General features: G+C 48.9%; 3 protein-coding genes and 1 non-coding gene across 7 annotated transcripts; all 4 read left to right on the forward strand.

Moving 5' to 3' along the window:
- Positions 1-215: 215 nt before the first annotated feature.
- On the forward strand, positions 216-309 carry trnai-uau. The gene is made up of 2 exons: positions 216-253; positions 274-309. It is a non-coding gene; the product is annotated as a tRNA-Ile (tRNA).
- A 2,151-nt stretch (positions 310-2,460) lies between these two features.
- Positions 2,461-14,538, forward strand: ppm1bb (protein phosphatase, Mg2+/Mn2+ dependent, 1Bb). 4 transcript variants are annotated; one of them, XM_047031819.1, is made up of 6 exons: positions 2,461-2,834; positions 7,171-8,013; positions 8,115-8,232; positions 8,840-8,951; positions 9,109-9,166; positions 13,299-14,538. In XM_047031819.1, exons 2-6 carry the CDS (start codon positions 7,183-7,185, stop codon positions 13,326-13,328), a joined length of 1,149 nt encoding a protein of 382 aa, XP_046887775.1. In that variant the 5' UTR covers positions 2,461-2,834; positions 7,171-7,182; the 3' UTR covers positions 13,329-14,538. The 4 variants fall into 4 exon arrangements, with proteins under 4 accessions (XP_046887775.1, XP_046887774.1, XP_046887772.1 ...); XM_047031818.1 differs by lacking the exon at positions 13,299-14,538 and adding an exon at positions 9,983-11,214 and having other exon boundaries at positions 7,162-8,013; XM_047031816.1 differs by lacking the exon at positions 13,299-14,538 and adding an exon at positions 9,983-11,214.
- Positions 14,539-19,343: 4,805 nt separating this feature from the next.
- Positions 19,344-21,344, forward strand: six3b (SIX homeobox 3b). Its single transcript, XM_047031825.1, has 2 exons — positions 19,344-20,084; positions 20,809-21,344. Exons 1-2 carry the CDS (start codon positions 19,393-19,395, stop codon positions 20,945-20,947), a joined length of 831 nt encoding a protein of 276 aa, XP_046887781.1. The 5' UTR covers positions 19,344-19,392; the 3' UTR covers positions 20,948-21,344.
- Positions 21,345-26,916: 5,572 nt separating this feature from the next.
- prkcea (protein kinase C, epsilon a) lies at positions 26,917-27,385 on the forward strand. The gene has a single exon (XM_047032645.1). The coding sequence runs from the start codon at positions 26,981-26,983 to the stop codon at positions 27,383-27,385; it is 405 nt and encodes a 134-aa protein (XP_046888601.1). The 5' UTR covers positions 26,917-26,980.
- Positions 27,386-27,390: the final 5 nt, after the last annotated feature.

Raw genomic sequence — 27,390 nt, forward strand, 5'->3', positions numbered from 1 at the left:
TGATAGGCTTTATATTCCCTGGTTGAATTAGCTGTAGGTTCAGTTGCTACAAACGGATCTGGGGAGCCTAGGTATCCCAATCATAACACCCAGGATAGAAGTGGACATACATGAATAAAAACAGAATAAAATAACATAACCAGAAATTAACGTATTGATGAACTTCCCTTTTAATTGCTTGGTCGTATTGTGTATTTATCAACGGAATCGGCGTAGCTCCAGTGGCGCAATCGGTTAGCGCGCGGTACTTATATGACAGTGTCCAGCTGAGCGATGCCGAGGTTGTGAGTTCGAGCCTCACCTGGAGCAGAGAATTTTTAAACGTCTACCTACAGACAAAGTGACTCAAACTTCCCTGTTTATATTTACAACATGTACGTCTGGATGTTGACTGTTCTTAGACCAGAGACCATAATTAGATCACTGGAACTGGAATATGCTTAGTGTTGATCGATTGACTACAGATTTTTGTAGAAGAACACTTTCTGTCCTTTCATTTTGTAAAAGCTGACTTTTTTAAGTTCTTTTTCAGAACGCTTAGTTTCAGATTTGGCGAAACATTGTTGCACAGCACCGCCTGTAGGTTAGTATGATGGTTGTAATTCATTGTTTCATAAGATGTCAAATATTAACCAGCAGAGGGCAACGATTCCTTAACTATAGACAGTCTGTTCAAACCGGGGTGAGTGAAACCATTCGACTTGAAAGGTCAATTGAAAAAGAAAAAGTGAAACTACTGAAGATTGTATGAGTTCTACTGCATGACAGATGGAGTCACATTTAAGAATAGTAAAAAATAGTAAAAAACATTAAATATATTAATAATTTGAAAATTTGACAGAAGACAGATATAATTCAGAAAAAAATGATGAATCTGAGAAAAATGGGTTGCTTGCTGATAAATGTACAAATGGACAGGCAATATAATTAACACAACTGCTCAATTCCTTAAATGTCCTCCCTGTATTGTTAGACAAAGCATTTTGCCTGCACGAAAAAGACTATTTCCAAAATGCCAGATTGATTGAAGATAAATCTAAGATTGTAAATACATATTTTGCATTCCTTGTGGGTGATGTATTAGTGTGTGTGTGTGTCTGTGTGTGTGTGTGAATGAAGGGGATCTGTCCCCCTAAGCTCTGTAAGCTGGGAATGAACAAGCAGAAGATTGCTGTAATGATGTGACCTAGATGTCCCATTGCTGATCTCTGGGCTGAAAAAATGAGAGTGCAGCTCAATACCCAGCACCTCTCCTGCCCCCCCCCCTCCCTCCCCCCCCCCCCCCCCCCCCCCCCTCCCCCCATGCATCTGGGCCAGGACACAATCTGTGGGCCTTTATCAGCAGGAGTCTGGGGTAGGCTGTGTGTGTGTGTGTGTGTGTGTGTGTGTGTGTGTGGTGTGTATGTGTGTGTGTGTGTGTGTGTGTGTGTGTGTGTGTGTGGGTGTGTGCGTGGTGTGTGTGTGTGTGCGTGGTGTGTGGGTGTGTGTGTGTGGGTGTGTGTGTGTGTGTGTGTGTGTGTGTGTGTGTGGTGTGTATGTGTGTGTGTGTGTGTGTGTGTGCGTGGTGTGTGTGTGTGTGTGTGCGTGCGTGTGTGTGTGTGAGAGAGAGCTGAGCCATGTAAACACAGAGGATCAAAGCTCAGATTTTGGAGCGTGTGCCACTTGTTCTTGGTGCTGCAGATTAGACATAACAGTTTTTAATTTTCTCTCCTGAGCTGCTTACAAGACGATAAAGCTGCTTGGTTGAAAAACCATCCCCCTTCAGCCGCAGTCTGCCAGGGGCTGAGCAATCATACACATACCCCACCCGAGGGGTCAGCGGGCCACTTTACCCAAGTACAGAGAGAGAGTAAGTACTCAGGATAAACTGTGATTGAACATCCTGTCAGAGAAGAATGATCAAATTCTGACCACCCTAATCCTCCTGCATTGAAAATAGAATTGTACACACACACACACACACAGAATCACACACATACATACAAAAACACACTTACTTGGGTGTTTAAAAAGACTTAATCCGACCAGTCTCATAACTCTTTTTGGTTCCTGAGGGATCTTTTCGGATATCTGATGAGTTATTCATTAATAAGACTGAGCGTAATCTGCCAAAACCCAAATTGACCTCCTACCATCACCAGATTGGTGACACTATAAATAACTGAGTTCCTTTTATTAAATTCCATGTGTGTCATATTCGGATCGGATATATCCATATTAAATACTGAACTATAACTTTGAGAATCTGTTTTCACAAACTTTCCTTGCTTGTACGCCGCCCTCTCAACCTGCACAGCAAAACGAGTGTACCCTTGCCTAACGTCAGAAGGTTAGAGGGAGGACATTAACCAATGAAGTGGTTGTTTCGAACAGGGGTAGAGCTGATTGGCAGTAACAAGGTCCAATCGATGTAGGTAATGGTACGAATATCTGACCAACCATAGAGAAAATACTTAAATCAGCACCTCCCCTTGTTCAGTACCCAAAGTCGAAGGATAGCTGGCCTTTCAATGGACGAAAGTGCGATATTTATTTGTGTTATCTAATATAACTAATTCGGACCGTCAACAATTATTTCGAATACACAGAATTGTTTTAGTTTGTTGTGAGAAACATCATTGGTGTCAAACATGCGTAAAAACCAACGCCATCCAAGCAGGGAACCGCCGAGAAAGGAATTATCGCCGCTCATCTGAGGCCAATCTCGTTTATTTTTGTCAAATAAGGAAACATAACGAGACAGCTAGCTAGGTAGCTAACATTAGCTACATATATACGAAAAATAACACCCAGGCACCGAATTGAAACTATATTTGTAATTACATCCAGAAAACGTAAGTATTGATGCGAAGATCATTTGACGTACACACTCTTAGCCATATAGCTAACGTTACATTAGATAGCTATCTAGCTAACAATACTGTTAGATGTAGCTAGCTTGCTAAAGTGGCTAGCGAGTAAGGCCTACTCGTAAGGCCAGGACCAGTCTAATGTCTGGAAATGCAATGGAACGGTGCGTGCAATTGAATAGTTAACGTATTGAATTAGGAATGTACACACGTACTTAGCTCTGGCTAACAGGTCAATTGATTCATAACACACTGTGGTTATCTTTGAGTTTTACTTCAGCTACCTACATGGTTTTATAATCTTTCAAACTTCATAAAATGTGTTTTTTCTTCTTCCAGGGATTAGACAAACCCCTGTCTCAGCCGGACGTCGGGGGCTAGCTAGTGGCTATTATTGTTGCTAGATAGCTAACAACTTGTAAGTGCATCTGGAGGAATGGTGTTGCTAGCTCACTGCACAGATGCTATTTCAATCCAGCTAGTTGGTTAGATTTTTATGGACGCACAAACTGACATTATGCGTAATCATATCGTTTATTGCGTTTGGCTCTGCCTGCAGTGTAGCGCAGTCAACAAACAACTGCGCGCGTCAGAAATAATCCAATCGGATCAAGCGTAATATTAGCATGGTTCATGGGATTATGTAATCTGTAACGTACCCCCTCCCTAATCAAATTGGCTAGTTAACGACACCAACTCTCTTGCTATTTACTGGTTTTGACGACTATGGAATCTTTATCCGCAAATAGAATAGCATTAAACTTGCTTAGCTTCTGATATTGTTAGCAAGATCACATGCTGATTTAATAGATTCGTTTGTTTAAACCAAATTGGTAAAAGGAAAAACTAGAAAAGAATGCAGAGGTCTTTTCCTTTTCCATTTCCTTCCAGTTGTACGATGAGAAAACGATCGGGGTTCTACACGTTTTGCTAAACACCATTGTGTTCACACCAAGTCAGTGAAACTTCAGGACCCCCGCAACATATTTCCTGTATTTTAGAATATCACAGGTGGGATTAAGTGACACTAACGCAATGCTAGCTAGAATATGGTGAACTGTGACCCCTGCAAGATTAAGGGTCAAACTAAGCAGGTGACCTACAGTGTGACAGCATGGATTTTGACCCCAGCTCTCTAAGTGATTAGGGTGTTTCATGTCAATTGAGAGGAGGAGGAGGGGGGGGGGCATGACAGTTCTACAGGAGGGACAGCTGTGATGTGACAGTGTGTGTGACGGCTAGGGTCGCTCACACGGGCACAGAAGTGTCTGTTGGAAGTGGGTGTGTCAGGGCGTAGGCTCGTGTGCCACTTCAGACAAACCTTATCTGTTTGCCATCCCGGGTCACATGGTCACGAGAGGTGGACGTGCGAGTCAGGTGTTGCTTGGCCTCTTTGGAGCCCAGGGTCTTGATTTGTGTGAGGGCATATTTAGGGTGTGTGTGTGACCACAGAGCTGAACCCAGGCGCATAGTAGCATTACGCAATCGCTGACCTCCACTTCCCTCTGAAGAGCCAGTGGTTCTTGGCGTGTGTCTGTGTGTGCGTGGGGGGGGGGGGGGGGGGGGGGGTGGCGTCTGGTTTCGGCCTGTGGTTGAGAGAGATGAATGACGGCAGTTTCGATGGTTGAGTGGTCGAGAGTGCAATATAAACTTAGGGTTTCAGTGAAACTAGGATAGCTCTTTGGATTGAGAGAGCCCATATTAGTTTCACTAGTGAGTGAAGTGGACGTCAATAGATCGTTGTAGACTTCCTAGATTCTAGCACCAATTCCATGTGTTTGCGTGTGTCCATACAGTCTTTGGCTGTGTTGTAAAGCCTGGGTTATGCAACTACCCTTTTCTGTCAGTAGAACTCTGTGTGTGCGTGCGCGTGCACGCCAGACGAAGGATGTTGCTGAATGAAGCTCAACCAGGGTGTTTGCAGCGGAAGGTCGCTAGGCAACACCAGTATGTTTGTTTTATTTTTAGAGAGGATCACTGCTGCCGAAAACAACAGATGACATACACACACACCTCAGCATGCACGCTCACTTCTTGAAGGAGGGATTGAGGGAGGGATAGTGGGAGGGAGGGAGGGAAGGATAGTGGGAGGGAGGGATAGTGGGAGGGTGGGAGGGAGGGGTAGTGGGAGGGAGGGAGGGGTAGTGGGAGGGAGGGAGGGGTAGTGGGAGGGAGGGAGGGGTAGTGGGAGGGAGGGAGGGAGAGGCTAGCGTCGTAGAGTTTGACACCGGTGAGGGTGGCAGCATGGTGGAGGTATGAATGGGGTGACCCTTCTCACCCTAGGCTTGAAATCCAAACCACAGGGGTATTAATAGACCCGTGTGTGTTTCTCAGAGACACAGGACTGCACAAGTGGCATGACACTGCGCACACACACACACACACTCATTCCATTAAGGCCAGCTGGAGTCACTACTCGCGTTTACCAGCCTTTTTTGGGCACATGCTTGTCATTGTGTGTGTGTGTGTGTGTGTGTAACTGTGTGTGTGTAAAGTTGTGGGAGGGCCTGTGTAAGAGAGTGAGTGTGTGTGAGTGTGTAAGAGTGTAGGGAGGGTACACATCTCTCCTGTGTGGACGGTGAGGGACGTGATTCTCTCCCGTGTGGACGGTGAGGGACGTGATTCTCTCCTGTGTGGACGGTGAGGGACGTGATTCTCTCCTGTGTGGACGGTGAGGGACGTGATTCTCTCCCGTGTGGACGGTGAGGGACGTGATTCTCTCCTGTGTGGACGGTGAGGGACGTGATTCTCTCCCGTGTGGACGGTGAGGGACGTGATTCTCTCCTGTGTGGACGGTGAGGGACGTGATTCTCTCCCGTGTGGACGGTGAGGGACGTGATTCTCTCCTGTGTGGACGGTGAGGGACGTGATTCTCTCCCGTGTGGACGGTGAGGGACGTGATTCTCTCCCGTGTGGACGGTGAGGGACGTGATGAAGGACTGATGCTCTGGTCACGTGACTGGGGAGACCTTCCTCTGGTGCTGCTCTCTAAAGCTGGGGCCTCTGGAGAGTGCCGGCCAGCCGGCAGCGAGCTTGGCGTGGCCCACGCAGTAACACTAGAGCCTAGGAAGGGTTTAAGTTACTTCAAAGAAAAGTGTGTGTTTGAATAATTGGTGTTCCAGTCAAGGTGTGCTCTGTGAGGCTGTCAGCTGCTGTGAGACTGTCAGCTGCTGTGAAGCAGAGCTCAGTGGAGATGTTTCCTGTCCGTCTACCAGCCCTGATGCCCCGTGGTGATGTCAGCATCACTAGCTTGGTACCAGCTGGTCAAACAAACAAGCACTCAAGTGCCCCCCCGTACTCCTGGTCCTGTAGGAGACCTTCTATCCTCTCTTGAAAGCATAGAACAATGACACTGTCTTGGTAATCCTAGCCGACAGTAGGGGTGTAGATCTGAGGTCATTGGGGGCAGGGGTGTAGATCTGAGGTCATTGGGGGCAGGGGTGTAGATCTGAGGTCATTGGGGGCAGGGGTGTAGATCTGAGGTCATTGGGGGCAGGGGTGTAGATCTGAGATTATTGGGGGCAGGGGTGTAGATCTGAGATTATTGGGGGCAGGGGTGTAGATCTGAGGTCATTGGAGGCAGGGGTGTAGATCTGAGTTTATTGGGGGCAGGGGTGTAGATCTGAGGTCATTGGGGGCAGGGGTGTAGATCTGAGATTATTGGGGGCAGGGGTGTAGATCTGAGGTCATTGGAGGCAGGGGTGTAGATCTGAGTTTATTGGGGGCAGGGGTGTAGATCTGAAATTATTGGACAGGCAGGGGTGTAGATCTGAAATTATTGGACGGGCAGGGGTGTAGATCTGAGATTATTGAACGGGCAGGGGTGTCGATCTGAGATTATTGAACGGGCAGGGGTGTAGATCTGAGATTATTGAACGGGCAGGGGTGTCGATCTGAGATTATTGAACGGGCAGGGGTGTCGATCTGAGATTATCGGCTGGGCAGGGGTGTCGATCTGAGATTATTGAACGGGCAGGGGTGTCGATCTGAGATTATTGGACGGAAAGGGGTGTCGATCTGAGATTATTGGACGGGCAGGGGTGTCGATCTGAGATTATTGGATGGGCAGGGGTGTCGATCTGAGATTATTGGATGGGCAGGGGTGTCGATCTGAGATTATTGGATGGGCAGAGGTGTCGATCTGAGATTATTGGATGGGCAGGAGTTGTCTCTAGTTCACTGATGACCTTGGTGGAGGTGGTACCATGTATCTTCCAAGAACCTCTCTGTAGATGGAGTAGAATGTATCAAGCAGTGACTTGAGCATGTAACGAACATCTCACACTCCTCCTTCTGTCTGTCTCTCCCCACGCCCCCCCAGGTGTAGGCAGCGATGGGCGCGTTCCTGGACAAACCCAAGACAGAGAAGCACTGCGCCCACGGCGAGGGCAACGGCCTCCGCTACGGCCTGAGCTCCATGCAGGGCTGGCGCGTGGAGATGGAGGACGCCCACACGGCCGTGGTGGGCCTGCCCCACGGACTCACCGACTGGTCCTTCTTCGCCGTGTACGACGGGCACGCCGGCTCGCGCGTGGCCAACTACTGCTCGGGCCACCTGCTGGAGCACATCCTGACCGGGGGCGCGCAGTTCAGCCCCGGGGCGGGCGCGGTGGACGGCGTGAAGGACGGCATCCGCTCGGGCTTCCTGAAGATCGACGAGTACATGCGCAGCTTCTCGGACCTGCGGCAGGGGCTGGACCGCAGCGGCTCCACGGCGGTGGGCGTGCTCCTCAGCCCCACCCACCTCTACTTCATTAACTGCGGCGACTCGAGGGCCGTGCTGAGCCGCGACGGCCGTGTGGGCTTCTCCACGCAGGACCACAAGCCCTGCAACCCCCGCGAGAAGGAGCGCATCCAGAACGCCGGCGGCTCCGTCATGATCCAGAGGGTCAACGGCTCGCTGGCCGTGTCCCGCGCCCTGGGCGACTACGACTACAAGTGCGTGGACGGGAAGGGCCCCACGGAGCAGCTGGTCAGCCCCGAGCCCGAGGTGTGCGTGATGGAGCGCGCCGCCCAGGGCGACGAGTTTGTGGTGCTGGCCTGCGACGGCATCTGGGACGTCATGTCCAACGAGGAGCTGTGCGAGTTTGTCCGCTCGCGGCTACAGGTGTGCGACGACCTGGAGAAGGTGTGCAACGCCGTGGTGGACACCTGCCTGCACAAGGTACGCACGCTCACACACACAGACAGACAGACAGACAGAGAGAGAGCTTAGGCCCGTAGACAAGGTGTAACAGGCTGTTGTGGTGTGTGCGTGGGGTCCAGGGGAGCAGGGACAACATGAGCGTGGTGCTGGTGTGCTTGCCCGGTGCCCCCAAGGTGTCTGAAGAGGCTGTGAAGAAGGAGGAGGAACTGGACAAGTACCTGGAGTCTCGCGTGGAGGGTGAGAACACACAATCTCCAAACCCCGCATGTCATTCATTCACACACGCTCACACACACACACACCTTCTCCAAACCCCGCATGTCATTCATTCTCACATACACACACACACACCTTCTCCAAACACATGCATGTCATTCATTCACTCACTCACTCACTCACTCACTCACTCACTCACTCACTCACTCATAAACACACTAAAACCCATAGAAATTATTTGTTGTATTCTCACACTGCCAGATTCCAATTGACGACCTGCAAACTCTTTTCCTGTAACCAATAACCAATATCTTGACCCACCCAGTCCCCTTAAGCAAAACTCCCCCAGTCTGACCCGCCCCCCCAGTCTGACCCGCCCCCCCAGTCTGACCCGCCCCCCAGTCTGACCCGCCCCCCCCGGTCTGACCCGCCCCCCAGTCTGACCCGCCCCCCCAGTCTGACCCGCCCCCCAGTCTGACCCGCCCCCCAGTCTGACCCGCCCCCCCAGTCTGGCCTGCCCCTCCCTCCCAAAGCTGCCAGGGAGACACGGAGGTGACAGACACACGCACACTCTGTGACGGTGTGTTTGTGTGTGCGCTTACGCGCGCGTGTGTGTGTGTCTCCGTAGAGCTGCTGGGTGGCTGTGGGGAGGAGGGGCTCCCTGACCTGGTGTCTGTCCTGAGGAACATCGCCACTGAGAACATCAGCAACCTCCCACCAGGAGGAGGCTTGGCCAGCAAGTAAATACACACACACTCAAGCACGCTCTCACATCCTTTCATTTTGTTGCCAATCAGACTCCCCATGACCTCATGAATCAAGCATGCTGTACCTTGGTTTTCCTCCTAAGACGCAGTGTGTTGGCTGACCTGTGTGTGTGTGTGTGTCTCCTCCCAGGCGCAGTGTAATCGAGGCTGTGTACAACAAGCTGAACCCCCATAGAGAAGAGGAAGGGGTGAGTTGATCCCTCTGACCTCTCACACCCAGCGCCCCGCCCCCTCCATCAGCTTCAGACTGGCGCAGCCTGCTTCAGCCCACACACGGCTGTCAGAGGAGTCTGTCTGCCCGTCTGTCTGTCTGTCTGTTACTGTCTGTCTGCCCGTCTGTCTGTCTGTCTGTTACTGTCTGTCTGCCCGTCTGTCTGTCTGTCTGTTACTGTCTGTCTGCCCGTCTGTCTGTCTGTCTGTTACTGTCTGTCTGCCCGTCTGTCTGTCTGTCTGTTACTGTCTGTCTGCCCGTCTGTCTGTCTGTCTGTTACTGTCTGTCTGCCCGTCTGTCTGTCTGTCTGTTACTGTCTGTCTGCCCGTCTGTCTGTCTGTCTGTTACTGTCTGTCTGCCCGTCTGTCTGTCTGGAAATGGTCATGTTGTGACATGAAACGAGGGAAAATGACGCCTGTAGAAACGACACTAAACCTCTTTTCCATCCATCGCCTTAACACCATGGCATCCTGGGGTGTTGAGCCGCTGTCTCCGAGTGTCTGTAGACCTGGACAGTACCAGAGCCCGGTAGAACACGTCCTCTCACTGCCACTGGGACAACCATGCACCTGACCTCCCCAGAACATGCTGTTTGTATAGTTATATATAGCAGGATGTGTGTGTGTGTCTAGTTTAACAATAGACTGTGTGGTGTGGCTGTGTGTGTGTGTGTGCCATGTTCCTGGGTGTATTGAGGGTGTGGGCTGGTCACTCCTTGAGAAAAGATCCCCAATCTGGCCAGGGTTAGTCCGTGGTGTGTGTGTGTGTGTCTGACGGTGGCGTGTCGCCCCAGGCCTGCGCGGGGGGAGGCGGCGGCGCGGGCGAGGAGGGCGGCCCGGCGGGCCACCTGCTGGAGGCGCTGCGCCAGTTCCGCCTGCACCACCGGGGCCAGTACCGCTCGGTGCTGGAGGAGGCCCTGACCTCCTACCGGCTGCCCGGCCACCAGGAGAGCCCGCCCAGCCAGGACCAGGAGCGCCCCGCCTCGCCCCCCTCACCCCCTCCCTCGCCCGACGCCCCGACTGGTGACGATGGGCCCGCCCCCGCGGGGGCAGACCAGCCCGCCCCTCCTCTGCCTGAGCCTCAGCCCCAGCCCCACACCCAGCCTCACCGCCCAGCCTCTCCCCCACCTCCATGTAGGGACCCCACAGGACAGAACGACCAATCCTGGTGAAGACCATGTAGCATCTGGACCTGGAGACCACATGGACACAAGCTCTGTCTCTAGCACAACAGCCCGCACAAACATAGACCACCACCCCCACTGTGTGTGTATGTGTGTGTATAAATGTGTGTGTGTGTGTGTTTATGTAAGGAAATGACACTGGCCCTAATTGGGAGCTCATTGTATCTTTTCCCAAAAGGGTTTGGGTTTTGCCAATGAAGTGTTTTTAGTGCATTCTGGGCTTTGTAGTCATGGGTGGGCTCAACCTGAGTGGAGACTACAAGAGTGGGTTGGGTTGTTCACGGCCCATTCTGTGTGTGCTTGGGAAGCCATCCCAGAATGACCTGTACGAATGGCTGCAGATGGGACCTTTCATCTGTGCTGTAGAAGCACCAGTCTCCAGTCATCCCATCCTGTTCCATCTAGTGCACATTTCTTGGAGACAGCTCAGAGCGTTTTTATGGAGCAGTGGCAAAGAGATTTGTTGTGAGTAAACCCTGCCACGCCTAAGAATGTATCTAGAACATTTGGAAATGAATCCCATCATCAAATAAGTTGTTTACGACAACAACAAAAAAGGTATGCAAATTGTAGTTTGGCAGGTGCTCTTAAAGGTGCAAAACTATCTACTAACTACTATGTTGTCTCGTTTTGATATGAACTGGGCGTTAAACTGTAAGGTGTGTGTGTCTGAGACCAGTTTATGATTGCTTTTCTTATCCCAGTACATGCATTGTACCTGCTTATCTCACGTGTGGTTCATATGATATGAGGCCATGCTAAGGTGATGGTGTGTGTTTCAGCAGTTCAATACAGTTCAATGTAAGCAACAAACCCTCAAATAAAGCATTGGAGCTCCAGAACTTTGATGTGCGAGTGATTGGGTTACATGTCTGTCTGTCTTGTCCACTGGGTTGTATGAGACTGGCTACCATTGAGACCCTCTCCCTGGTCATGTCTGTGTTGCGGTTGCTTCGTGGTCACGTGTGTTCCTCTGTAGTGTACAGAAGGAGTTGGGTGCTTGTCATGGATAGAACCAGTCATGTTCTCCTGTGGGTGATGACCAGAGCTGGTTGGAACCAGTCATGTTCTCCTGTAGGTGATGACCAGAGCTGGTTAGAACCAGTCATGTTCTCCTGTAGGTGATGACCAGAGCTGGTTAGAACCAGTCATGTCCTCCTGTAGGTGATGACCAGAGCTGGTTAGAACCAGTCATGTCTTCCTGTAGGTGATGACCAGAGCTGGTTAGAACCAGTCATGTCTTCCTGTAGGTGATGACCAGAGCTGGTTTGAACCAGTCATGTCCTCCTGTAGGTGATGACCAGAGCTGGTTAGAACCAGTCATGTTCTCCTGTAGGTGATGACCAGAGCTGGTTAGAACCAGTCATGTTCTCCTGTAGGTGATGACCAGAGCTGGTTAGAACCAGTCATGTTCTCCTGTAGGTGATGACCAGAGCTGGTTAGAACCAGTCATGTCTTCCTGTAGGTGATGACCAGAGCTGGTTAGAACCAGTCATGTTCTCCTGTAGGTGATGACCAGAGCTGGTTAGAACCAGTCATGTCCTCCTGTAGGTGATGACCGAGCTGTTTAGAACCAGTCATGTCCTCCTGTAGGTGATGACCAGAGCTGGTTAGAACCAGTCATGTCTTCCTGTAGGTGATGACCAGAGCTGGTTAGAACCAGTCATGTCCTCCTGTAGGTGATGACCAGAGCTGGTTAAAACCAGTCATGTTCTCCTGTAGGTGATGCCCAGAGCTGGTTAGAACCAGTCATGTCCTCCTGTAGGTGATGACCAGAGCTGGTTAGAACCAGTCATGTCCTCCTGTAGGTGATGACCAGAGCTGGTTAGAACCAGTCATGTCCTCCTGTAGGTGATGACCAGAGCTGGTTAGAACCAGTCATGTCCTCCTGTAGGTGATGACCAGAGCTGGTTAGAACCAGTCATGTCCTCCTGTAGGTGATGACCAGAGCTGGTTAGAACCAGTCATGTCCTCCTGTAGGTGATGACCAGAGCTGGTTAGAACCAGTCATGTCCTCCTGTAGGTGATGACCTGAGCTGGTTAGAACCAGTCATGTCCTCCTGTAGGTGATGACCAGAGCTGGTTAGAACCAGTCATGTCATCCTGCGCTCCTCCTGGTCTTGCCCCAATGTAGCCCATAGCTCTAGTCCCCAGCTCAGAGCCTGCGTAGTGCTAGTCCAGCTGGCCTCCTGTGGGGTAGCCACAGCTGGTAGAGCTGTGTGAGTGCATGCAGGGAGACGGCTGATGGAGGGCTGTATTTCCACCCGTCCAGTTCTACTGCGTGCCTGGGGAGGAGAGGAGTCTAGGACAGGACAGCTCCATAAACTATTGAGATGCGCTTCCCCTTCTAGCAGTGTTTGTCTATCTGCCAGGTGAGTGGGGGAAGGAGCCCTGGCAGTCTTACTGGTGGGGTGGGGCAGGGCTGGTGGGACAAGGGTGGTGGGACAGGGCTGGTGGGGCAAGGTGGGTGGGACAGGGCTGGTGGGGCAAGGTGGGTGGGGCAGGGCTGGTGGGGCAGGGCGGGTGGGACAGGGCGGGTGGGGCAGGGCGGGTGGGGCAGGTTGGGTGGGGCAGGTTGGTGGGGAGGGTGGGGCATGTTGGGTGGGGCAGGTTGGTGCACCAGGCAGGTGGGGCTGGGTAGAGTAAACTAGAGCCGTCCCAGCTTAACTTCTGCTCAACTTGAACACACGGAACGACAAAAAGGAACACCTGTTCATTTTGACATGCTTCCCATTCGTGGGCCAGTATGCATGATTAAACTTTGATCTCTCTCTTCCCCTCTCTCTCTCTCTCTCTCTCTCTCTCTCTCTCTCTCTTTCTCTTGTGCTATCTCTCTCTCACTCTCTCTCGCGCTCTCCCACTCTCTCCTTTCTTCTCTCCCTTCCTCTTCCCTCTCTCTCTCTCTCTCTTTCTCTCTCTCTCTCAGAGCGCTGCTGACTTAGAGGACCCCTGGTAGCCATGGTAACGACCCCCGTCTCCTCCTTCGATTGGTCCAGCCACCCAGAGGAGGAGTGTCTCCATTGGGCAATGTTCCCTCTCTCCACATGGGGACGTTGTGTTGGAGTGTGTGTGTGTGTATGTGTGCGTATGTGTGTGTGTGGCAGGGGACTACATACACACACACACACACACTCTGCTTAAACCAGGAGGAATCTCTTTTCGGAAATGTTAAAAATTTAAAGAACTGAAGCATCGTAATGGTAGAGATGATTTTTACCATTGAGTTAATTTTTGTGTCTTTTTTTTCTTTTTTTTTGTTTCTTTTTTTTGTGGATGTTGTTGACAGTGATCACCTGACTTCACAAGCCGTACGGAGCGACTCTGTGCGTGCGTGTGTGCGTGTGTGCGTGCTACAAGTGCTTGGAGGAGCAGGTTGGAGGGGGGGAGGGGGGGGGGGGTTGGTAACTTTGTGGTTCTGCTCCTTGTTCAGCTCCAGGACTGTGCTGCCTGACATACCAGCCCTCTCGCTCCACCGTTCACACACAGACACACACACACACACACACACATTACAACCTTACACACAACCTGCACCCTGCACACGCATGTGTTGTTCCATCCTGGGGCACACAAGGACTTGGGTTCTACATGTTCATAGTTCTTTCACCCCTCCCCCCCCCACCAACCCTCCGCTTGGCACCACAAGCCTCAACGGATCTCATCTGCAGATCTCTGGACTCTGATTGGCTCCTGCTGTTGATTGAAATTCTGATTAAATGTATATTTTTCTGTTTGATGATGGTAATGAGGAGGAGAGGGGAGAGGAGAACTCTTGGCGCAGGGCCGGGTCGGAGAGAGAAGAGTTAGTGGGTAAGATGGGGCGGTGGGAGAGCACCGTCTGGACTGAGGTATGGGAAGAGCGTTCTAAGACAGGGTGCGGGGGTCTTTCATATTCTCTAGTTTGTTCAAAGTCAAGTGAATGGGAAGTAACCTTTTGGACTATGTGAGGGCAAGGCCCCCCCCCTTCCCCCCAGCTACTCCCCCCCACCAACATCAGGGGGCCAAGGGGCCCCATGGCCCCTGCCACAGGCTTCCAGTTTAACCCCGTGTTTCCTGGTTCTCAGACTGCATTGGTAATGTTTGTATTTGCTGTTGTTTGATTGCACTCACATTTGATTACAGAAAGCGTCTATATATGAAATAAAATACCTGCCAAGGACCAGTGGTCAGAGTGTCTGTCAATGACTGTGTGTTTGTTGACTGTCAAAGCGCAGATCTGCGAGGGAGGTCGTGTGCCCACATCAGGGATGAGTGAGACTCCTCCGCTGGGGTCGGTGCTCTGGGTCTCCAGCCTGTCTCAGTGGTGGACCAGAGAGGGGCATCCCCTTCTAATCCACCCTCAACATAATTTGATCATAATCTCCCATCGCAATCATATATCTTGAAGGTGTTCTCAATCTGCAGGGGGATTAGGGGATTACAGGCAGTGTGTGTGTGTGTGTGTGTGTGTGTATGTTTGGTGGGGGTGGGGGCGGTGGGGCTTGATTTAATGATGGGTTACTCCTCCCCTCCTCTCTGACATTTCAGTCCATCCTGGCAAAGCAGCTCCTGGAAGGACACTAAATGTCAAGGAAACAAACAAAATATTTGGGGGACCATTCCAGACATGCTGACGTCTGTAGAGAAGGGAGTGGGACAATGAAACGAGATGGTGGTTACCCTGACATCTGCCATGTTCTCCCTCATTGTCCACACGCTTTCTCGTCTCCTCCCCCTTCCTCGCCACAGCCCACACTCCACACACTTCTTCCTTGAATGTGCTGAATAGATGGTTAGATCAAAGTCTTTCCACAACCTTGAAACCATTTATCACATCTCCGTCCAGCAGACAGGAGTGCTTGGATGGCTGGTGACGAGAGCGGATGCTTTGTGCCCTTGCACATCCTTTTGAACAGAAACATGCAGGTGCACACATACTCGCTGCATTCATACTTTCATAGACAGTCATTATTTAGCTGCAGGCACCGGTCTCGTGGTTGGTCTTCATTTTCAGAGAGAATAAGATGGTTGACGCCGTTGTCCCCTGAGTTGTTCCACCTGGTGTCACACACCTTGAACCTCGCATAGACAACCTGCTGCTGGAGTTTGTTTGTTTTGTTGTGCAAGTTCTCTCATCACTGCTCCTCACCTTCCCTCCCTCCTCTCATCCACCCTCTCTCTTTTCCGATGTCATTCATTACCAGTTCATGTGAGATGTGAAGCCTTGAGTTTCCATGGCAGTTCTGGGAAATCTCCAGGAAGAACACGTGCATGTTTGCAAGCTTCTATGCACACCTTCAACACTTGTTTCGGCTTCTTCTGATTGCAATTTCAGGACAGAAAATGAGAGTTTGAACACATGACCGGTCGACCGAGGGAACTGGCGCGTGCGTGTGTGTGCGTGTGTGTGTGTCAGGAACAGCATATGATTTTGAGTGGAGTAATTTAGCAGATGAGCGAGAGGCCATTGTAAGAGGGATAATCCATCTCTCGCTGCTCAGATGGGTTAAACACGCAGCAGATTAGACTGGATTATGCAGACCCACACCAGACAGGATAGACTCAACGTTCACCTCCAATTTCACTGACCAATGCCTTCTCCTCCCCCCTCCCACCCCTCTCTCCAACCCACCTGACCTCTGCAGCGTGAGTGGTGTTTTTCCCTCTCGCTTCAAACTCATTCCTCAAGTTCCGTCTCCCTTCCTGTTCCGTGTCTTCCGTCGTCGTTCTCTCCTCATCGCCGCTCCTCCTTCTTCTAACTTGTTCCGTTTCCCGACACTGGCAGATGCTGCTCCAAGACATGGGATTAAGCCTTATAAACAACCAACTAAATACGTACGGCACGAAAACTTATCTCGTCGGGCTTTCGCCAAATCTCTCAAGACCTCTTGACATTTGGAGCATGTGAATGCATAGAAAGCCATAGTTGTTCCAGTAATAATCACGATGGGGAAATGTTTGCTTCTCAGAACCCACTTTGTCAATCACCTTCCACCTTTTCTCTTTCTTTCATTATCTTTCTCTCTCAGAACAACCTGCCTTCAGCTAAACAGCTGTGTGTGTGTGCGTGTGTGTTGTTGTTGTCCAGCTGTTTATATTTTTTACTGTGGGTATGTTTGCTTGTCAGGTCAGTTATGTTTGTCACATACACACAGAGTAATTAAAAACAACCCCAGCGATGATGTGATATCTACAGATCACAGGATAATGATTTAATTACAGCATCAACATCTGGTCCACACATTCTAACCTACCGCCATGTCCAGTAGGATGCCATGCTGTTTTAGAATTGAATATCTCATTATTATAATCTTGATGTTTTTTGTTTACAGGTACACATGTTTTTGTGTGTGTTTGCATGGTGCTCTTGTGTGGTGGAGAGATGTTGCTCTGATTCAGTTGTGAGTGACTACTAGACAATCTGAAAGATTGTAACTTGCACCCATAACTATCTGTAAATGAGGGAAATCGATGAGAATGTTCTTGTGAGATATCTGAGAAATGAATATACTGTAACAGTGAATTCACATTTAGCATCGAACCAGCTGTCTAACCAGCAGCTTTATCTGACCAGGAGCTATGTCTAACCAGCAGCTCTATCTGACCAGCAGCTATGTCTAACCAGCAGCTCTGTCTGACCAGCAGCTATGTCTAACCAGCAGCTCTGTCTGACCAGCAGCTATGTCTAACAAGCAGCTCTGTCTGACCAGCAGCTATGTCTAACAAGCAGCTCTGTCAAACAGCAGCAGCTCTGTCTAACCAGCAGCTCTGTCTGACCGGCAGACCTAAGCTAAATGCATAAATGTAAATGTAAGCTGGGCTGTCGCTCCACCTAAATAGAGGGATTGAGAGGTTCCCTCAGGTTACACTCCAATCAGAGCTCTGGATTAGGTCCAGTTACCTGTCCTCACCTGCCCCTCCTTGTCCCATTGAGGTGTCACACACACAGCCAACACCTGCCTAGCAGTACATCAGGAGGTAAGTCTTACCAGTGTCGTGTCATGTAGTATGCTGTTTGCCAGGAGGTGTTTGTGTGTTTGTGTGTGTGGGGGGTGATGGTGGGGCCGTCACCTCGCCTCACCTCTCACCCTCTTACCCTGCTCTCTCTCTCCTCTCCTCTGCTTTGAGGCCTCCCAGACTCTTCTTTCTCTCTCGCTCTTTCCATTCTTACCCTAACAAAAACCTGTCGAGCATCTTGTCCGAGCACAGAAGCACAGAAGCACACAGGAAGTGAGAGCGTCTTAACGAGGGGATTGTGAGCAGGCTGAGGGGGAAGATCCTTATTGGAACCGATCAGGGGTTAAAGTTGGAGGGCTTAAGAGGCCCACTTAGTGAAGTGTTAGGTCACAAGGGTTAGTTAAAGGGTTCATTAGGACCTGGGCGCATTGTCTAGAGGAACAAGGAAGGGAGATACGAAGGGAGAGGAATCCACTAAAGTTTTCGTTTTGCTCCTCTGCTTGTTTTGGTTGTGTCGATTGTCACCCTCCTCTTCTCCTTCTCCCCTTTCTACTACCTTGCCCCTCCTCATCAGTAGCATCTCCAAGATTACAAACACACACGTACACTCTCTGAAAGAGGGAGACATACAGAATAAGGAATGGGTACGAGTATAGCCTTGACACAGACATTTACACACAGTGAATGGAGAGAGAGAAAGGAGTGGAGAGTAGTTTCACATTGACACAACAGTGTCCCGGTGGTCCGTTTCAGGAAATAAACAAAAAACATTTGAAACAGCTACTCACCCAGCAACAAAGGCAAGCACACACACACTCACAGACTGGGGCCCGGTGATCAGACTGGGACATCTGTCTGTGGGAGTAATTGGCATTAACCCTTTGAGCTCAACCACTCCTCTTCCATTTAGTTCACTACCTTTTCACCAGACATTGTGTGTGTGTGTGTTTGTGTTTAAAACAGTCCCCTTCCAACCTGAAACACTTACAGTATACCCACAAAAATGTGGGTATATTGTATGTTTTGTTGAAACCTCTGCTACTGTAAGTGCAATTTACCTTTGAGAATCAATAAAGTGCTACTCTACAGTTCTCTAAAACACATTTACAGACAGAGACAAAGGCAGACAAACACACAAAACACTTTTACTTTGTCACCAAATAGAGAGCATTCGACTCCAACCCAGCCTCTCTGCATGGGGTGTTTTCGCTAAGCTGCTTGTCCTGGTCATAACGGCTAACGTCAAACATCAGGTCCTCCAGCAGGAAGGAAAACTGGACCAAAGAGCGTATGTTTCTCTAAGTGGTCCACCGTTATTATAATCACTTTTCTCATTTCAAATCGAATTTGATGTTAAGCCGTTCTCCATTCTATCACATTGGGATTATCATAGGTCTACACCTAACATTAGACTAATAGAGAAGCATATTCAATCAGCATTAACACACTCTAGTCTAAGCCATATGATCTGGACCAGTACCCTTTGTGAACGTGTGTGTGTAAGTGTGTGTGTGTATGTGGGGGGGGGGAGGCAAGAATGTTTGTTATTGTGTCAGTGCCTGTCCTCATTTTTCTGTGGATTTATATTAAGTCCATGAAAGACGCAATAAAAGTCAGTCTGGTCTGGTATATTTTAACAAATATACAAATGCTTTTTCTGCATTCCATCGTTTATTCCATCGTTTATTAATCTTGACTTAACCTTTGGTTCCCAGTACCAAGCTCCATCCACCACCACCAACCTCATCCTTACTGTCCTCATTATCATCTGGTGGCCGTTTTCTCTGTGTCTGTGTTGGTAGACTAGGTGCAAAGCTAAACAACAGTCCATGTGTCCATGATCGGACCCAGTTGCATCCTAACCAAACCGAGAGCCCTTGTGCAAAGGGCGGTGCTTGCTGGTCTGTGATTGGCAGCGCTGTCGTTACAACCGCGCAGTGTGACCAATGGAGAGAGACACTGTGTCGCACCCCGCCTTTCAGGTGAGCTAAAGAGAGAGAGAGAACCCACAGCCCCAGTCAGACAGTACAAAGACGTGACCCGCAACTTACGCTCTAATTTCTCCGTTTTTTTCCGGTGCACCAATGGTGTTCAGATCGCCGCTTGACCTATTGTCCGCCTCCCGTCTCCTCCTTCCCCACTTCACCGACCGGCCAACTATCTTACCTCGCGCTCGGTCACCGGAGGAGACCCCAGTTTGCACTCCCGTGGCTCTCCCGGGGCTATGCTTCTCTGCCGCACAGGTGGCCAGTGTGTGTGAGACTCTGGAGGAAACGGGGGACATTGAGCGACTTGCACGTTTTCTCTGGTCTCTACCGGTTGCTCATGGTACGTGCGACTCCATCACAGAGCACGAATCTGTGCAGCGAGCTCGCGCCGTGGTCGCATATCACACGGGAAGTTTTCGTGAACTTTATCACATCTTGGAGACGCACCGCTTTACGCGCGTTTCCCACGGCAAACTGCAAGCCATGTGGCTCGAGGCACATTACCGGGAAGCGGAGAAGCTACGTGGACGGCCACTCGGGCCAGTGGACAAATATCGAGTACGGAAGAAGTTCCCGTTACCAAGGACCATCTGGGATGGCGAGCAGAAGACGCACTGCTTTAAGGAGCGCACGCGCGGGCTTCTAAGAGAGTGGTACCTGCAGGATCCGTACCCTAACCCTGGAAAGAAACGGGAGCTGGCGCAAGCCACCGGGCTTACACCAACCCAGGTTGGAAACTGGTTCAAAAATCGGAGACAGAGGGATCGCGCTGCTGCTGCCAAAAATAGGTGAGGACTCTTTCACTGTTACCACCTTGGTCTCCATGCGGAAGGAGCCTGTGAAAAAAAAAGCAGAACAATATTCGGTCAATAACAACAGTTACATTTGAGCATATCATAGGTTGTTGTTAGGATGTTAGGCGAACTCAAACTGAAATAAATAGTTTGCCTATACAACTTGGATAAGTTGTCATCTAAATAGTTTGATGAATGAAAAACTGCGGCCAATTTTCGGTTGTAGTAGAGCCTATGTACATTTTGCGAGAAGAAAAAAGCTCTTATAAATGTATTTGTCAAATAAAGCAATCCACAATTATGATATGAACGCATTTAATGTGTGCTCATTGCTTTATAAAAGCTTATAGGCCTATACATTAAAAAAAAAATTGAACTAAGAAATAATATATACCGTCTAATATTTACTTAGGAGAGATATTTGGTTTCCTTGTTAAGAGCACAATGTTGGAAGGTGTTTGACAAAAAGTAGTTAGACCATATCTTTATCTCGGTCCAAACTATACATTTCTCTCTCTTTCCTCCGTCCTTTCCTATGGTGGATGTTTGGGTGGAAAGTTAATTGCTTGCACGCCCAATTAGACCCACGAACACGCGTGATTGAGTGTCAATGTGTTTGTAATTCAAGGCGGATTCTACACCGGGATTCTTGATTTTTGTTAAAATAGCCTACTTTTGATGTTCTTTCTAATTCTCTAACCTTCTCCTACTCTTTCAGATTGCAAAATCACGGGATAGGACCCAACGGCATGCACGCTCTTACGGGAACCCAATGCAGCCCCATGGGCAGCGCGGAGCATGGGGAAGGGGACACGCATCTTTCGGTAACGGATAGCGACTCTGATTTCGACATTTGACTTTGTAAAAACGGACAAGCTTTACCACGTCCGGACGTGGATGATCCGATTGTTGTTGGCCAACTTATTGTCTGGATATGATAACACATTCTCTCGGCGAAAGAGAGTTGAAGAGAAATGGTTTCCATGCATTCAGGACACACTGAACTCTCTACCACAGAAACGCACATTTTACTTCTGAATAAAGAGCTCTTGAGTGCGATGCGCATCCTCAATACCTCCCAAATACAATACACTTCTTGTCTAAAGATTAATAAACAATATGACGTACTGTCCTCCCGGTTGTGGTGGGACTGTTTGTCGTTGTTTTAAATTGAACAGGAGTTCCTTGTAACTGCCATTTGACTACATTAGATTACAGTACAATAGACTACAGTACTAAACCTGTATATGTGAAATGCCGTATTTTGTCTTTGCCCTGAATTGTGTTTTTAAAAGTTGTCATTTTATGTAAATAAATACATTTAATATATGAGTATTTGTGTTATGTCTTTCTTTAGGCTATAATAATATCCATAATGATGAATGTGCATACAGCCTTTGTGCACAATTCAGGAATTAATTAAGCATTGAATAGCCTCCTGAAATGTATGAAACACGTTTCCAACGGTGGCCCTCCGATATAGTGAAGTAATGAGCACAGTACAAGCGGTGCACCTGCAATCCGTGTGCTTACAGCGCCGCCTACTGACAAGTTGTAAGATAGCGTCTATCCAAACGGCTTTTCTCATGACGTCAGTCTGTCTGATGCCATACTGCTTTTTAACACAGGATGGTGACAGTAGCACGGACTGAGACATCTGGGTCAAATACACGGAGCCGCTACGGCCTTAGTGTTTTCACAATTTGCAGACAACAGTAGCAGGTGGGGTTTTGAGGGGGGGGGGGGGGGGGGGGGACGACGACGACGACGACAGTGCCCCTGTGACAACAAGCTGGACCCCCTTTTGGCCCCGCTAAATGCAGAGTCTGAAGAATTATAAACATGCTCTTTTGCCTGTTAATGCCTGCAATGCAGTGAAGAAAACTATATGACAACAATACCGGTCCCTCTATACAATTGGCCTCTAGAACCTCCTCTGAACAGTAGTAACGTTCTATTAAAGATATGTTACAGCGCAACATGTGAACAGGTATCGTTATATGACCACAGAGGCTATGATGAGCACAAAAGTCATTGGATAACTAGGCTACATTCGTTTATTTAGTTTAGCTTGGCATCGCCAGAGCAATCCACATTTTCAAATTCCAATGTGTCGTCAGCGGGCCCAGACCAAAATGCCACCTTGCTGCAGTTGAGTAGAATCAGATAGATACAGCCAATCAGAGCTAGAAACATTCTCTTGTTTAGGGTTAGTTGTGTAGTTTGTTTACGAAAACGACACATCATTGGATTATACCCGCTCCAAATCAAATACACGGTTGTGATTGGTCTGACCAGATCCATTTTGGATGGGAGGGTGGCCAGACGAATCTAACCTGACTTGCTGGATGGTTTGTTACACATATACATCTGGGAAGTTGTATTTGGAAACTGTTTGGACAAAGGCGGGCACTTATATAAATACTTGGGAGGTGTTTGGATGAGCCATCTGCCTATAACCGTCTATCACGGGCTAACTTCACCCGGAGCTGCCAGTAGATTCTTAGAGGACTGGTCTGAACCCCTGTGGTTTAGACACAAACAGATAAATTAGAGCATGGCAGGACGGATTTATGGTCATGATCTCGCAAATCCAGCTGTTTCACATAATGTACGATGAAGTCATCATATTTCACGTTCGGTCATGTGTCACAAACATGTGGTGACTCAAATCGGAAGTCTACCACCTATAGATAGCGCCAGATGTTCTTGTAGAATGCCTCTGTGTTTCGTGCCAATTCCAGCCTGTCCAGATGCACCTCTGAAACGTCAGCTCCATGGATGGAAACTCTCTCTGGGAGATCTTCTCAGTGAAGTATTCTCTGGTAGATCTTCTCACTAGAGTATTCTCTGGTAGATCTTCTCAGTAGAGTATTCTCTGGTAGATCTTCTCAGTAGAGTATTCTCTGGTAGATCTTCTCAGTGAAGTATTCTCTGGTAGATCTTCTCAGTAGAGTATTCTCTGGTAGATCTTCTCAGTAGAGTATTCTCTGGTAGACTTTCTCAGTAGAGTATTTTCTGGTAGATCTTCTCAGTAGAGAGTATAATCTGGTAGATCTTCTCAGTAAAGTATTCTCTGGTAGATCTTCTCAGTAGAGTATTCTCTGGTAGATTTTCTCAGTAGAGTATTCTCTGGTAGATCTTCTCAGTAGAGATTATTCTCTGGTAGATTTTCTCAGTAGAGTATTCTCTAGATCATCTCCGTAGAGAATATTCTCTGGTAGATCTTCTCAGTAGAGTATTTTCTGGTTATACAGTTTTTCTGTCCTCTCTCTGGTGGAGAACATTAAAGTGTAAGGGCCCTATCTTGCACCCAGCGCAATTGACTTTGTCAACGACGCAAGTAGGCCTATCATTCCTAGTTTGCACTGACGCAAAGCGGACTTTTCCCTCCACAGACGCACGTCTGTAAATTAGGGAATGTCCTTGCGCTCCCCGGGCGGTTCAGCGAAAAAATGAGGCACGTTCCGGCGCAAACGTTCCCTGGTGCTATTTTGCAGTTTCAGAAAAACAATTCCGCCACAGACCAGAAAAAACGTAGTCTAAAGTCAATGGCCCGTTATTCAGATGCTATGTTAAGGGTGCAAACTTGGCCCGTGCGCACTGCTGTCGAAGCCAGGGTCTTCTTCCTGCAATGCTACGAATATTTAGAAAGAATAGAATATAATATATAGAAATCTCTATTTATGTGAACTTGATTTGTAACAACTGTGGCAATTTCCTCCCACGCCTGTTTAACCAAAGCAAATATGGTTGGGTTTCTTCTCCCATGCCCATCAGAATTAGAGTCAGAATTCGGTTTATCAATGTAGCCTATGTACACAAACACGGAATTTACTGTGGCAGGACGGTGCAAACAATAAACATATACGGGTCTTAAATTAAGTAAAAAAGTATATAAATTAATTCTAAGAACTAAACAATTTAAAAATATAACAATTTAAAAAATAAAATATAGCCTATATAAAAATAAGATTTTGAATGAGCAGCATGAGTGGGCAACTTAGTGCCATGAGAAAACTGCTTTGCCTTTCCCATACAATGTCACTTCTCTATCTTTTACGGGCCTGAGGAGAACGTCGGTCTCCTCTGTGAACCGCTCCTGGCTTGCGCCTGGCAAATCCGCCGTTAAAATAACAATCTGCCATGGAACAAGCGCCTGCTCTTAAAGGGAATGTGAGGTGACGCTCTGATTGGTTTATTGCACGTTACGCCCAACCCACACCCATTAGTAGGGGAGACTGGGTATGGCTGTAACACGGGGAGAGTTGTAACACTACCAATTCCACGATTCAGGGATAAGATAGGAGTCATGTGACAGTTTCAGTTTCCTCAGGGTTCCTTTACGATACCACATGGAGGTTTTCCAGTCTGTGTTGCTATCTCTCCCGAAGATACAGCAGAAAATGTAATTCTGAAGTACAAAAGTTAAAAAAAAAAAGTAATTTTTTAGTACTTCTACCGTTGTAGATAATGTTGTATGAGTTATGTCGGGTCAAACTGTAGTTTCTCTATTAAAGAATGGTGTATCAACCTCCTGCTAATTTCAAAGCACCATGCCAATACAGCAAGCTAAACAATGGGTGACAGTGGCGGGGATGGTTGTAACACGTGTTTTTAAAGTGTTACAACCAAAGAGACAGGTAGGAGTAGGATGAAAAGGCGCTCGGAAATCCTCACTGATACACCAGTGAAGCTGGCATTGGAAGAGGAGGAGCTTCGAAAAGCAAAAAACATCAGATATATGAACACACCAATCACACCTGTGCATGCACAAACACACACAATATGCACATACACGCCCCATATTCACACATTTTATTGTTGCAGCCATTCATTGAAAATAAAACAGTTGTTGTGGCAAGTCACTTGGTTTTTGTGCATTTTATCTACCTGTTACAACTTACTCCAGTATGTCTTGCAACCTAATCCGGTAGTGGGGTTGGTTGTAACAAAGGACAACCTTGTAAGACAATCAAATTGTTGCCATTTGTAGTAGACAAGTATGGGTACTTTGCCTACAAGTTTCCGACGTGTAGTTAAAAAAGAAAGGTATTTTTAGGTGCTGAAGAAAAAAGTGTTACAACCATAACCAGTCTCCCTTAATGTAGCTATTTTAGACCAACCCATTTTATATTGCGCCAGGCGCAAAGTCATTTATCCCGCCGGTATAATGGCAACAGCGCAGGAGTCCCGCCTACAAAGTTAATTGCCCTATGCGTGTTGTTTCAGATCGTTAAAATAGGGCCCTAAGTCCCCCCCCCCCCCCCCCCTCTCTCTCTCTCTCTCTCTCTCTCTCTCTCTCTCATAAACACACACACACACGCCTGAACCTGCAGATGGCAACAGGCCTGGTCAGGCCACAGTTAGTGTGAACTGTGGGAACACACAGATTCCAACTAAAGACAGTTATCGAAGTTACAATCTGTTGTTGAGCCCCTGGACCAGCTATCTCTACACATAAATATGTCATATACTGTAAGCGTGAGAAAGATGTGTGTGTGTGTGTGTTTGTGTGTTTGTGTGTGTGTGTGAAAGAAAGTGAGCGAGAGAGCTAATTCAAGCCTGTTATATGCTCCATATCTTCTCTCACCTCAGCACTGTGTATGTGCATGTTCATGTGCAAGCTGGGGGTGGAGGGGGGGGGGGGGGGTGTTCGTGTGTTTTTGTGACTGGGACCATGCATAGGGCAGAGACCGGCTGATTGACTATTTGGTGTCTGCTAGTTTCTCTCTCTCTCTCTCTCTCTCTCTCTTTCTCTCTCTCTCTCTCTCTCTCTCTCTCTCTCTCTCTCTCTCTCTCTCTCTCCTCTCGCTCTCTCTCTCTCTCTCTCTCTCTCTCTCTCTCTCTCTCTCTCTCTCTCACACACACACACACACACACGAACACACACACACACACACACACGAACACACACACCCTCTATGGCCCGCGGGTGAATTCCATCCTCCCCCCTCCCAGCCCTGTCCCTCTCGCGCACAAACACACCTCTCCCCCATCTGCACACAGTCACACTATCCTATTCGACAGAAGGGGCAGGCGGCGCGTCTGACGCGTTTTGCGCATTTCCTGAAGCTCGCGCTCACTCACGGATTCAGCAGAGAGACGGGAAACAGGAGGGCGCGCGCAAGAACAGAGAGAACGAAGAGTGAGCTGCGCTAATTGTTTGTTCAGTTTGTTAGCTGCAAGACCAAACAGAAAAACGTAGCACCCGCGCACCAACATCGCGTTACCTTTAAAATCAACCGAAGAGATTAGCGGGTTTGAGCTGCGGCACAAGACCGAGCACGGATCCCGGATGGCTAGGCGCGGCTGCTCGCGCTCTCTTCCACCCTGACCCAGGAGAGACGGCTGCTCTGTTGAGGTAGTCTCCAGTGGTCAGACAACCAGAAATGCCCCGCTAAACGTGTTTTCGTCTCAAGGTTTCTTCAGCCACTACACTCTCTTTCACGCTACAGCTATTTCCGTTTAACCGAGATCCTGTCTAGCGCACCGGACGGACTGTAAACAAACGAGCGGAGCTCCATCCCGAGCCGGTTGGCGCGAGAAGGTTTGGAAGCAAAATACCTGGTGTGTGTAGTGGTCCTTCTAGATTTCTTCCCTTTATCTCTGCCGTGTTCATATATGAGTTGTGTTTAACATGACTGTAGGATGACTGAGAGTCCAAAACACCGAATTGAACGCTGGAATGTAGCAGGAGTATGTATGTCCATCTGATGCAGTGACTGGTCAAACAGCCATCAGACTTTCCCTCCACATACCAGGACACACACAGCTTACAAACTACACACACAGTGACACACACACAGAGACACTCACAAACACCCCCCCCCCCCCCCACACACACAGAAACACCCCCCCCCCCCCACCCCCACCACCAACTCCGGGCCATGCCTGTGTTCAGTGGTCTGTTGAAGGTGCGCGTGTGTGAGGCTGTGGACCTGAAGCCCACTCCCTGGGCACTGCGTCATGCTGTGGGGAAGAGTGGCTCCTTCCTGCTGGACCCCTACCTGGCCCTGAACCTGGACCAGGCCCGGCTGGGCCAGACCGCCACCAGGACCAAGACCAACAGCCCCGCCTGGCACCAGGAGTTCTGCACCGAGGTCCGCGAGGGGAGGAGCCTCGAGCTGTCAGTCTTCCACGATGCGCCGATCGGATACGACGACTTTGTAGCCAACTGTACTATTCAGCTGGAGGACCTGTTGCAGAATGGGACCAGGCACTATGAGGACTGGGTACGTGTGTGTGTGTGTTGTGTCTTAGGTAAAGGTAACCTGTGCTGCATCAGTAAATAGTCATC

Source organism: Hypomesus transpacificus, chromosome 13 (genome assembly GCF_021917145.1).
Source record: "Hypomesus transpacificus isolate Combined female chromosome 13, fHypTra1, whole genome shotgun sequence".
Taxonomy (NCBI): Eukaryota; Metazoa; Chordata; class Actinopteri; order Osmeriformes; family Osmeridae; genus Hypomesus; species Hypomesus transpacificus.

Excerpts from the sequence above, each read along its gene's own strand:
- six3b (XM_047031825.1), top strand. The coding sequence starts at position 19,393 with ATGGTGTTCAGATCGCCGCTTGACCTATTGTCCGCCTCCCGTCTCCTC. Across the intron at positions 20,085-20,808 it reads GCTGCTGCTGCCAAAAATAG|ATTGCAAAATCACGGGATAG; the intron begins GTGAGGACTCTT and ends CTACTCTTTCAG.
- ppm1bb (XM_047031818.1), top strand. The coding sequence starts at position 7,183 with ATGGGCGCGTTCCTGGACAAACCCAAGACAGAGAAGCACTGCGCCCAC. Across the intron at positions 8,952-9,108 it reads GGAGGAGGCTTGGCCAGCAA|GCGCAGTGTAATCGAGGCTG; the intron begins GTAAATACACAC and ends GTCTCCTCCCAG. Across the intron at positions 9,167-9,982 it reads CCCATAGAGAAGAGGAAGGG|GCCTGCGCGGGGGGAGGCGG; the intron begins GTGAGTTGATCC and ends GTGTCGCCCCAG.
- prkcea (XM_047032645.1), top strand. The coding sequence starts at position 26,981 with ATGCCTGTGTTCAGTGGTCTGTTGAAGGTGCGCGTGTGTGAGGCTGTG.